This window comes from Vicia villosa, linkage group LG2 (assembly GCF_029867415.1).
Source record: "Vicia villosa cultivar HV-30 ecotype Madison, WI linkage group LG2, Vvil1.0, whole genome shotgun sequence".
Lineage (NCBI taxonomy): Eukaryota > Viridiplantae > Streptophyta > Magnoliopsida > Fabales > Fabaceae > Vicia > Vicia villosa.
Window position 1 is genome coordinate 97270721 of NC_081181.1, and position 12965 is coordinate 97283685.

General features: G+C 27.5%; 1 protein-coding gene and 1 long non-coding RNA gene across 2 annotated transcripts; both read left to right on the forward strand.

Moving 5' to 3' along the window:
* The first annotated feature begins 1401 nt into the window (after nt 1–1401).
* LOC131646490 (uncharacterized) lies at nt 1402–2771 on the forward strand. Its single transcript, XR_009297501.1, has 5 exons — nt 1402–1780; nt 1882–1927; nt 2022–2136; nt 2246–2313; nt 2541–2771. It is a non-coding gene; the product is annotated as an uncharacterized LOC131646490 (long non-coding RNA).
* Nucleotides 2772–7900: 5129 nt separating this feature from the next.
* Nucleotides 7901–10308, forward strand: LOC131646491 (2-hydroxy-palmitic acid dioxygenase mpo1-like). Its single transcript, XM_058916518.1, has 4 exons — nt 7901–8476; nt 9633–9695; nt 9770–9841; nt 10039–10308. The coding sequence occupies exons 1-4, from the start codon at nt 8120–8122 to the stop codon at nt 10153–10155; spliced, it is 609 nt and encodes a 202-aa protein (XP_058772501.1). The 5' UTR covers nt 7901–8119; the 3' UTR covers nt 10156–10308.
* Nucleotides 10309–12965: the final 2657 nt, after the last annotated feature.

Here is a 12965-nt window from a genome sequence, read left to right on the forward strand (position 1 = left end):
AAGAGAAAATTTTAGTAGAACTAAAATTTAAAAAGATTTATTTGAACTTATTCATCTTGAAGTTTAAGAATGGAAGTAAAATATGAGCGTGATCATGAAAGTATTATGGTAAGAAGCATTAGGCTTGAAAGTTATAATTTTTTACATGGTGGAAGTTACAACGATAAGAATAAAAGCGAGAATATTACACATAAGCTAAAGAAAAGAAGAAAAATGAATATCTTATTTAACCTCCGTGCAGTTGTATGGATGATGGTGCATTCTATGGAGAAAACAACAACATGGAAATATGACGTCATAGATATATTGGATCGTGGCGCGATTTGCAAAATCACTCACCTTGTCACGTCAGATTAATGAATGATTGCGATGCGATTGCACATCACCGTACCACGATTGCGCAATAAAAACTCTATTATACATGTTAAACTCGTGGAAAATAATGGGTGTAACATCCGAGGCCAACGGGGGCGAGGAGTGGTCGCTGAATTTACATCGGAATAAGAGAGATCTTGAGGTTGTGGAGAGAAAAAATTGTATGGTTAAAAGAAGACTTATAAGGATTGATTCGTACTACCTATACCAATAAGATGCATCTTCTTTTTGGTAGCCTAACAAATAAGAATTTTATAGTTAAGGAGACTTGATTTGTAGTAGTATTGAGATGAGTGATCTTCTGATTTTTTTTTTGAAAAACATGTGAGTGAGAATAAAACAAGCTAAAAACACCCGTATTGATTTGACTCTCTCTCTCCTCCCTCTTCTTCATTAACCATTTAATTAGGTAAAGATTTTATATGACTTAGTTAACCGTTTATTCCCACAACTCAAACAATAATAATTATATGTTTGGAAAAAAATTTCCCAATGTAATAGTCCTTTAATTCCAAATCATATAATTAATGTCTTTATGTAATTAATTTATATAATTATAATCTTTACAAATATTTTTTAGTTTAATTCGTCCAATATTAGTAATATAAGAACTAAAATAAAATATTATATGAAAAAATTTACTATAGACAAATTTTGTGAGACTAAAATAAATGAACAAGACCAAAAATAAAATAAAAAATATTTGTCAAAATGAAAAATTGCAAGATTAAAACAAAAAATAAATATATTTACAGATACCAATTATATATTTAAATCTTCAAAGAATTAGAAGAAGCAAGTAATAATCCATAAAAAGAAGTATGATAAAGAAAACTAAACATTACTAATATTTAAAATATTTTTTATATAAATCTATCATATAAGAAAAGTCTACCATTTGGGACTTTCTTAGGCTATCCACATCAGCAACTCTTCTCTCAATTTTCCACGTCACTTTTCTCAATTTTATTCTTCAATTCTTTCTTCAATTTATTCTTCAATTCTTTCACGTTAAACTTCCAGCGGTTACGTCCCCTCATTGTCTCCACGGTTACGAAACTGATTTATCATTCAGCAACGACTTCCAATCTTCTTCTTCTACAGCGGTTTCGCAAAAACCGTTTCTCTTTCAAATGCTATTCTCTCCCTTTTCCCATTATCAATCGCATCGCTTCATAAACCCTAATCCATAATTTGTTTCTGTTTCTGTTTCTCACTCGAATCTTTTCTCTCCATATTCCATTCAATTGCATAAGGTGAAAAACAAACCATGGAGCACGGTTGCGACATCAGATTCACGAACAACAATTTGCGGATCCATCAACAAGCTTCCATTCGCACACTGATTGCTGATCGGTTTTGCTTGAATGGGAAAATAGAGGGAAACAATGTTGGAATTTTGAAGGTGAGATTAATTTAGGTATGAATTGGTTCGTTGATTTATTGTTTTTCTTATTTGATTGTGTTTGTGTTTTTGTTATGGTGCTATCCTTTTTTTTTTTGCAGAGTAACTGTGGATAATTCTTCCAGTAGAACAACCAATTTGATAAAGGTTTGAAATTTAAACATTATAAGGTCTTAATCTTTGTTAATTTCAGAAGGGTCATTTTGGTTTACCGATTATTTTGATGTGAATTGTGTGGTAGGTTGATAGTACTAATAAGCGTGGAAGTTTGTTGGAAGTTGTTCAAGTTCTTACTGATAAGAATCTCATTGTTAGAAGAGCGTATATTTCATCTGATGGAGAATGGTTTATAGATGGTATAATATAATCTTTACAATAATTCTTGATTTCTCATCAATTAATTGGTTAATCACCATTGATTTTTTTATTAAAAATGTGTTTTTTTTTTCTGTTGATGATTTTCAGTTTTTCATGTTACCGATCAAAATGGGAAAAAGTGTCTTCAAGAAGATGTTGCTGACAGAATTCAACAGGTAATAGATATGTGTGTAATACTAATTTGATATTAGTTTTTGGTTTAGCTTCTGTTTAATTTTCATTCAAGCTGTGCTCTGTGTTGCAACTCTAGAAGGATTTGGGTTTTTAGTAATAATAATTGATATTAACTATTTACCAAACTAATTCTTTTCACTCTGTATTTAATTGTTTATAATCACGATTGTTATTTGTTGATGATGTTGTTGTCGTTGATGATTGGTAGGAAATGGCGACTCCAGTTGAGCTTCCAAACAGGATAAGAGCGGAAGGGAATCATTATTATTCCATGTGCAACACCCGAAGGACTTGGATGTGCAGTTCCTCCAATTATGGCTCTTCTTTTATACTTGATGTAAGCTCTTTTGGTTAAAGTTTTTGTTGTTTATTGTTTCTTTTCTTTCATGGATCAATCCACATCAAGGCTCATTTTGATTTCTAATCTCCCAGTTTTCAATTATAAGGGTTCTCAAAGGTAAATATAAATACTTAAGGTATACACATTCTTTACTAAAATTCTTTACTTAAGGTGAATGAGTTCCCTAAATTATCAGTATTGCCAAATGCTTTTGATGGTCACACTATAATTCCAGATGAGGATGTTTTTGTTGCTAATTCAACTTCAATTCCAAATGATATTCTCAAGCAGATCTGTCTTAATTTTCAGGCTTTTCAAATGTCAATCATGGGGCTGTGATTCAAATCTAACTGTAGTACGTTTTTTTGTTTTCAATTGTTTTCAGGATTTTTAAACATCAATCCATTGGTTCCAGATTTTAACAACAGTTACAGTAATTGATGAGTTTAACATACTCATTCATTTACCAATATTCAAATATATAGGTGAGTTGGTTCCTGATTACCTGCCGCATGTGCCAGATTTGCATATGATAGTACAACAAACTAACAGTAAAGGAGATACAGAACGCGTTTGAGAATCGTGTTGATGCACTTAGAACTTTGCGGGAGCTTAAATTGCTTCGATATCTTCATCATAAGAATGTTATTGCTTTAAAGGATATTATGATGCCTGTTCACAGGAGTAGTTTTAAGGAAGTTTATCTTTTGTATCAAACAGCCAGTGGCAGCAGATTTGCCGCCCTTTCTGAATTTTTTATAAGTTGTGCTACTGATGCTGTTGCGATTGCTTCTTTCTCTACTGATGCAATTTTGTTCCCGTTTTTGTTTATTGTTGATGTCTCTTTTCTATTGCTTGAGTGTTTTGGTTTGCATGTTTTCAGCTATGGTGGACACTTTCAGACTTGGTGGACACTTTCATTATGTGGGACAAGGAATAAAAAATTTCAGTAAAGAGTGAAACGGAGACACGTAATTCTTTTCCAACTGCTTTAAAACCAAGGGTAAGGGTAAGAACTTAGAACTATACACGCTCCATCTCATTTTATGTGATTTTTGGTTGATTTGGTTTTCAACACATTATGATGTATCATGTGTTGCAGGTATCAAATATCCTAATAGAACCTACTTCAAGAAGCAATGTAGTTTCTAACAATCATGCAGCAATGACCGGACTAGGTTCTTCCACTAATAGCAGTAAGAGAATTTCATCGTCACGAGGTCCATCTCCAGTTACTTCAAGATCTTCGACTCCATCTGGAAGGTCGTGCGTTCTTAGTGGCAGATTTGAATAGCAGGAATTGTATTTTGAAATCTTGAGAAAGAGTGCAAAATCTATTTCTTTTTTCCTGTTTTTCGTTTATGAATAGAATGTCTGTTAACACATTAGTTGGTTTCTGTGGCTTAATAATGCTTAGGCTGTTGGAATTGAGGACCAGAGAGCTTTTATATGTCCTGCTAGGAAATCTGTTGTAGACTTTTTGCAAGAAGTAGCTTTATAACATTTCTACAGTCTACGTGAGTATGACATAGGAATAAGATTTGACTATTAAGCATTGGTTGTATTGAAAATGTTACAGGTGAAGATCAAAATTGTGATATGATCAATTTTGATTCATCTAAAAGGCAAGTGATTTATGGGCTCTTATTATTTTAATAATTATTAAATTAAGATAATTTTATATATTTTTAGGAGATTTTAATTTTGGAAACAGTTTATGTAAACATTCAATGTAAAGATTTTTACATCATTGTTAATTATGAATCATCAAATAATTATAATATTTAATTTAAATATATTTAAATGGTTCTTGAATGGTCAATTTAAATAATAATAAAAAATTGAATAGAAAACTTTATAATTTTTGTAACAGAATAATTTATAGTATATTTATAAAATAAAAAATATTATATTGAAATTGATTTAAAATAATTGACTATTGAATTAAATTTATATGGGATTAATTTGATCGCATTTGGGTCTTATATTTTATGCGATAGAATGGTTGAACCATGAAATAACATTACAACAGTGTAATTAGGAACATTGATTAAAAAATTAATTTAAATATAACTTATGTTACTTTATGACATAACAATAGAAATAAATTCTCAACTTTAGATTCTTAATATTATTAATTTATTCTTAAAATATAAAAAATTTAATAGATACATTTTAATAAACTATTTATATTTTAAAATATCAATAAATAATATAAATATAATAAATTTATTTATTGATACTTACTTTTTTTCAATTATGTAAAATAAATTAATTGATGTATTTAAAGTAATCTTTATTTTAAAATAATAGTTTTTTTAATAAAAATATTAAAAGTAATAATTTATTTTATAATATTATTACCAATAGAGAATTAGTTGCATTTTTTTGTAGATCATGGTAGAACTTGCATTTTTTAGTTGCATGAGTTTGATTCTATTTGACATTATTTTCCAACTTGCATTTTTAATTAATTTTTATAAATTAAATGAATAATAAGATATAATTGTTTAAATATTTATTATTAAAAATTTTCATATAATAAAAATCACATTATTTCTCTAAAACGATATATTTAAAAATAATCTTTTATAAAAAAATTCAAATAACATTAAATTTAAATAATATTTTAAGTTTAAAAAAAATTAGACCAAAATAATGAAATATTAAGATAACTTTATATATTTTTAAGAGATTTTAATTTTGGAAACATTTTATGTAAACATTCATTGTAAAGATTTTTACATCATTGTTAATTATGAATCATCAAATAATTACAATATTTAATTTAAATATATTTAAATGGTTCTTGAATGGTCAATCTAAATAATAATAAAAAATTGAATAGGAAATTTTATAATTTTTGTAACAGAATAATTTATAGTATATTTATAAAATAAAAAAAATATTATATTGAAATTGATTAAAAATATTCAAGTTGACGATTGGGTTAAATTTATATTGGATTGATTTGATCGCATATGGGTCTTATATTTTATGCGATGGAATGGTTGAACCATGAAATAACATTACAATAGTGTAATTTGGAACATTGATTAAAAAATTAATTTAAATATAACTGATGATACTTTATGACATAAGAGTACAAACAAATTCTCAACTTTATATTCTTAATATTATTACTTTATTCTTAAAATATAAAAATTTTAATAGATACATTTTAACAAACTATTTATGTTTTAAAATATCAATAAATAATATAAATATAATAAATTTATTTATTGATACTTACTTTTTTTAAATTATGTAAAATAAATTAATTGATGTATTTAAAGTAATTTTTATTTTAAAATAATAGTTTTTTTTAATAAAAATATTAAAATTAATAATTTATTTAATAACTTTAAATAACTTTTTTATTTTTAACATGCATCACATAACTCTTATTGTCTATATTTTATTAGATAATAATTATTAGCGGAAACACAGAGTTATCGATAAAATATTGAATATTAAAGAGAACACGAAGTTACTGATAATTTTTTTAAATATTAACAGAAATATTAAGTTACTGATAAGTTTTTTGAACATTAACAAGAACAAATTTGAAATATTAACGAGAATACGAAGTTATTGACAAAATATTGAAATGATAAATATTAATGGGAACATGAAATTACTGATCAAAATATTGAATATTAACGGGAACAAATTTAGAATATTAACAACAATACGCAATTACTGATCAAAATAATGAATATTGACGGGAACAAGGAGTTAGTGATCAAAATAATAAATATTAACGGGAACATGAAGTTACCGAATAAAATATTGATTATTAATGAGAACATGAATTACTGATCAAAATATTGAATATTAACGGGAACATGAAGTTACTGAATGAAATATTGATTATTAACGGGAACAAATTTTGAATATTAACGGGAACACGAAGTTACTGATCAAGATAATAAATATATTAACGGGAACATAGAGTTATTGACAAAATATTGAATATTAAAGAGAACACAAAGTTACTGATAATTTTTTTAAATATTAGCAGAAGCATTAAGTTACTGATAAATTTTATGAACATTAACGAGAACAAATTTGGAATATTAACGACAACACGAAGTTATTAATCAAAATAATGAATATTAACAGGAACAAGGAGTTACTGATGAAAATGATAAATATTAATAGGAACATGAAATTACTGATCAAAATATTGAATATTAACGGGAACAAATTTGGAATATTAACAGCAATACGCAATTACTGATCAAAATAATGAATATTAGCGGGAACATGAATTTACTGATCAAAACATTAAATATTAACGGGAACATGAAGTTACCGAACAAAATATTGAATATTAATGAAAACATGAATTACTGATCAAAATATTAAATATTAACGGGAACATGAAGTTACTGATTGAAATATTGATTATTAACGGGAACAAATTTTGAATATTAACGGAACACGAAGTTATTGATCAAGATAATAATAATAAATATATTAATGGGAACATGGAGTTATTGACAAAATATTGAATATTAAAGAGAACACGAAGTTACTGATAATTTTTTTAAATATTAGCATAAATATTAAGTTACTGATAAATTTTTTGAACATTAACGAGAACAAATTTGGAATATTAACGAGAACCCGAAGTTATTGATCAAAATAATGAATATTAACGGGAACAAGTAGTTACTAATGAAAATAATAAATATTAACGGGAACATGAAGTTACTGGTCAAAATATTGAATATTAACGGAAATAAATTTGGAATATTAACAGGAATACGCAATTACTGATCAAAATAATGAATATTAGCGAGAACATGAAGTTACTGATCAAAATATTAAATATTAAAGAGAACATGAAGTTACTGATCAAAATATTAAATATTAAAGAGAACATGAAGTTACCGAATAAAATATTAAATATTAACGAGAACATGAAGTTACTGATTGAAATATTGAATATTAAGGAGAAAATAATGTTTATTAATCAATATATCTCAAACTTTGGCCCAACCTATTGAAAAGAAATTTCTATATTTTACACATTTGTTTTTAGAACATTTACTTCTACAATAATATCTATATTGAACAAAATAACATTTTCCCTATCATCTTTTATTTTCCTCACCCACAATGCGCGAAAACGACGGGTACCCGTGCGAACGCACGGGTAAGACTCTAGTTCTAATTAAAAATAAATTCCATAAAAGAAAAGAGAAAAACAAGGTAAAGTGAGTTTACAAACCTTGTTTCATTTTTCGTATAGTATATAATACTCATGATCGTTTCGTTTTTCGTAACGTTCTTGTTCTTCCCTTCTCTGAATTCCACCTTCACCTTCTTCTTCTCCCTGATTCCGAATCCCTAACTATATTCTCCCCCAAAACCCTTCAATTTTCATATAACTACCCATAAAATTAACAAAAAAAACAAACCTTTCTTCTATTTTCTTTATGGGAAGAACTGGATTATTTGATCTTGAAAAGCATTTCGCTTTCTATGGAGCTTATCACAGTAATCCGATTAATATAGCGATTCATGTGTTATTCGTTTGGCCAATTTTGTTCTCAGCCCTTGTTTTTCTCTACTTTGCTCCTCCCTTTTTTAATCTGCCGAATTTTGAGTTTTTACTATTTGGGAACAGATTCGTGTTGGTTTGGAATTTAGGGTTCTTGTTTACTTTAGTGTACTCGGTTTTTTATGCTAGTTTGGATCTGAAAGCTGGTTCTTTGGCTGCTTTGCTTTGTGTTGTTTGTTGGGTTGGTGGCAGTTATGTTGGTTATCAACTTGGATGGTCTCTAGCTTGGAAGGTAAATAATGTTGTTACTTTTGTGCATAAGTTTTTTTTCATTGACTTGACACCTATGAAGCACACCGGAATACGACACTGACACTAATACGTGACACTGGTAATCACAAATTGACTACACTGATTCTTTTTTTTTAGAGGTGTTGTACATATGCAATTCTCTTATATATCACCATAGTACATGTGCAAGTAACTTTTTGAAATTGAAATAACTATTTTCTTTTCTGATAGGTAAATGATAGTATATGAGTTGTTAAGTCAGGTAAGAGTGGGTGGTGTGAGCATTCCTATAATTGTTATGTTAGTATTTACTGCTTCATCGAATTTGTTTGAGCCTGTTAAGAGTTCCACATCGACATTGACCTTAACATATGTTTATAAGGAAGGGTAATTCTCATTTTACAAGTCAGTTTTGTAGCGAGGGAGTAGAAAATGACTGCAAGATAGAGTGAGAGAGGAGAAGTTTTAGTTGTGCTAGTCTTTTTTTCTAATGGTAAAATTACTAAAACACTCCAAGAATAAAGGCATAACCTTTGAATTTTACCGTCTTTTTAATTTAACTCATTTCTGAGGTATAGCGGTATGGGGTTATAGTGTCACATCATACTCTTTTTTTGCTTCTCTAGTGGATATTATGATTGCTACACACTTGTTCTGTAGTGGCCGGTGGCCGTTCTGCTCCGCTAGGCCGTTACACTGCAATAACACCCTAATGTTGCAATAAAGAAATGTAGTCTTTGGAACTTTATATCCTTACAGTTTGCTATTATAATGGAATAATATTTGGTCTTTTTCACTAATGGCCGTGTCTATAAAGTAAAAGTAGAACTTCTAATCTATACAAAGTATCGCAGTTATATAATTTTCATGTCTGCTTGTTTGTCGGTCATACTTTTGATCTCTATTACTTAACTCACTTTCTTTCATCTTTTCAATTTCGGATGCTTTTCCACCATTCACATTCTCGATGTTAAGAAAATTATGGCATAGTTTTTGGAAATTTTGGTTTCTCTAAATTCAGATGAAGGAAAAAGGGAGTGAAAAATACAAAACTCACGATATCATTATGTTATATCATGCTGAAGATGCACAATATCAACAAAACATTTGACAGTTTTTGCTCTTTGATCTTAATTATCAAACAATCTCATGTATAGGTTGTTCTGGTGGTTCAGCTGGTATGTTGGATAGGACAGTTCATTGGTCATGGGGTATTTGAGGTAAGCTTCTGCTAAAATAACTCAATTCCTGATTTACCCTTTCGTATATAAACCGGAGATTTTTTTATCCGCAGAAACGGGCACCTGCTCTTTTGGATAACCTCACTCAGGCTTTAGTAATGGCTCCTTTCTTTGTATTGCTCGAGGTATTATACATCAAATTTTCATATCTTTCCTTAATATAGTTTTATTGCCTGAATATGTTCATTACTGACACTTCAAGACGTGTATGACATCCAACACATGTCGGTGTCCGATACAGTCATACAGATACATGTCAATGTTGTGTCTGCGTCAGTGTTTTATAACTATGTCTGAATGTGAGGCCATTTGTTTGATGTAGATTCTGCAGACTGTATTTGGTTATGAACCATATCCAGGATTTCATTCAACTGTGCAAGCAAAAATTGAAGCTAATATTGAGGAATGGCAAGAAAGTAAGCAGAGACTAATTTCATAGGTTCTGCTTGGTTTGATGTTAAACGATTTTTACACCAACAAAAAAGAAGAATAAAAAGCTACAGATCTTGTATATATATTAAAATGGCATTAGATGCTTTTCTAGATAATTTCTCCGGTCTCTTCATATAAATTATAAGAGTTATATTCTTTATAAAAGTTAATATTTTAATTTCCAATGCATTTTTAATACATTGAATACACGCATTTTTTAAAAAAATATACTACTTTAATCACTTAAAGAGTAGCGTTTTCCAAATTATAATAGTGTTAGACATACATCTTTGTGAAGAAAAGAAAACAGCAACACCAGAACACCAATACTACAACAACAATAACAACAGTCTTATCTCATTAAGTGGAGTCGGCACTATGGATCAATTTTTGTCATAATGATCTATTCGAGACTATGCTTAAATCCGAATTGTTAATCTTGACTTGAGATTTTTTTAATAACTTTTAGGCTATGTTTGCATGTTTGTGAGCTTGGAGGGGAGGGGAGAATTTCTGAACACAAAATTTTAAAAAAATATAGAAAAATATGTGACATTTTAAAAAAAAATGATTTTGGTTAGAATGATAAAAGAGTCATTATTAAATTTTTAATTTTCAGAATAGTATATAAAAGATATTTGAAAAATTTATGTAAATCCTCCAAAACTTTTCAAATCTCTTATTCAATACAATTTTTGAGTCCTTTATTTTATGGAGATTTTTGATGTTATGAATAAAATCAAATCCTCTAAAATTTTTTTACTCAATTTTTTTTATTCTTTTCACCTAATTCTAGGTCTTCATCCGCCCTGTATTTGCTTTTTTCTTCTTTGTTTGCTCTATTTTTCATACCAAAAAATCTACGGACCTTTTTACATGCCAAATCACTCAAGTTTATTTTCTACCATCTTTTATACTATCTTCCTAGCACTCTTTGAAATATCTTCATCTTTAATTTTTAATATTGAGTGATACTTGTGATACTTTTGTGTCACAAATCTCTCATGTCCTCCTCTATGTGAGTCATATCGCTTGATTTTGATGGTTTCCATCTCATTCTTCATTATTTTGTGGGATGATGATATGAGTTTCTTTTTTTATCAAACTTACATTTCGCATATTTCATTTTATTTCTGTAAATATCATATATTTATAAAAATCGTCACTAAGTATGATTGTATCATTTGTAAAATTCATAACTATATCATCTACAGAAAAATATGTATCTTAATAGTAACTCTTGAATGTCTTTTATGAATACATCTAAATCAGAACTCGCCCCGAACCAGACTAAACCGGTGGTATAAAGGCAAAAAAAAAATTGAACTTTGATGCAAATTTATTAAAAATCATCGTCTCTCATATCCGCACATTAATCGGTACAAACCACCAATAATAATTAAATAATACTATCACATTATGATTTATTTAAATAATTGATTTGCTTAGCTTCTACTCAAAATAAATTAATTAATATTAAGTAAAACTTGGTTGAGAAAACAAAATCAAGGATTCCTTTTAGTCTTAGACTAGTCAGAGACCCGTGCTTTCGCACGGGTGATTTTTTTCCTGGTGTAGTATTTTTGTAATGATATGAATAATATAAATAAAAGGAATTATAAGCAATATCCATAATTAAAAGGAATTGTTTTATTTGAATAGAGTTAGAGTTTTATTGATTGCTCTATTATACTCCCAATTCTTTGAAAATCTAATATCCATAGGAATCGTTTTGAAATTTGAAAATAAATACTTTAGTTTTCAAATAAAAGTGATTATTGTTTAAAATAAAATAGGCATTATATTGAAATTGGCCCTTAAGATTAAACATTATTATCTTATTCATGTGCTAATTTTGTGTGTAATAAAGAACCATATAAAAAAGGACATGTGAGTTGGAGAAAAAATAAAATTTTAACAAATGCAAATGTAAAATTTTAAATATAAATGAAAAATATGAAATAATTTACTTAATTGTAAATTTAACAATAATTATATAGAAAATAATGATCCAAAAAAAATGTTTAAGATAGGTTAAGAACACAATAGCAAAATTGGGTCAGGTAATTTAATAATTGACGGTCCAACTAAATGAAAAATGATCATATAAATTCAATTATATTAAATAATCATATAAAAAAATACTATAAGATGGAGATAATAAAAATGAAATATTAACATTTAAAAATAAAAATTATCTCTCAATTAATAGTAATTGTTGATTAAAATAAAATAGCTACTATGTTGATAATGACCCGTGAAATAAAAAAATAATTTGATGCGATATAAAATATATTTAAAAACAAATGTAAAATAAACAATAATCATGGAAATTTAATTGTATTAAATAATGATAAAAAATCGTGAGATGGAGAAAAAAATAAAAATTAAGATATTATCTCTCAAATAAAGACAATGATTGATTAAAATAAAATAGACATTATGTTGATAGTGACCCGTGAGATAATAAATAAATAAATAGAGAAAAAAATTAAAATGAAAGTGAGAAAGTGTGAAAAAATGTGAGAGAAATTTGAAATTTTAATTAAGATAGAGAAAATGTGTAATGATCGATTAAAAAAAATTAAATATTGAGTTGATAATGGCCTGTGAAATAATTAAATTTTTTTGGGAATAATAATTAAATGATCGATTATTAATATTTTTTGCGATAATAGATAAATGTTGAAAAATTAAAATGAAAGTATGGAAAAATGAAATGCGAAAGAAATTTGAAATTTTTAGTAAGATTAAAATTTAAAAATAGATTATTAATATTTTTTGTGATAATAAATAAATTAAGAAAAATTAAAATGA

Bases quoted from the DNA above. Each gene is read 5' to 3' on its own strand.
- LOC131646491 (XM_058916518.1), top strand. From the start codon at position 8,120: ATGGGAAGAACTGGATTATTTGATCTTGAAAAGCATTTCGCTTTCTAT. The intron at 8,477-9,632 runs GTAAATAATGTT...TCTCATGTATAG, and splicing joins GATGGTCTCTAGCTTGGAAG to GTTGTTCTGGTGGTTCAGCT. The intron at 9,842-10,038 runs GTATTATACATC...TGTTTGATGTAG, and splicing joins CTTTCTTTGTATTGCTCGAG to ATTCTGCAGACTGTATTTGG.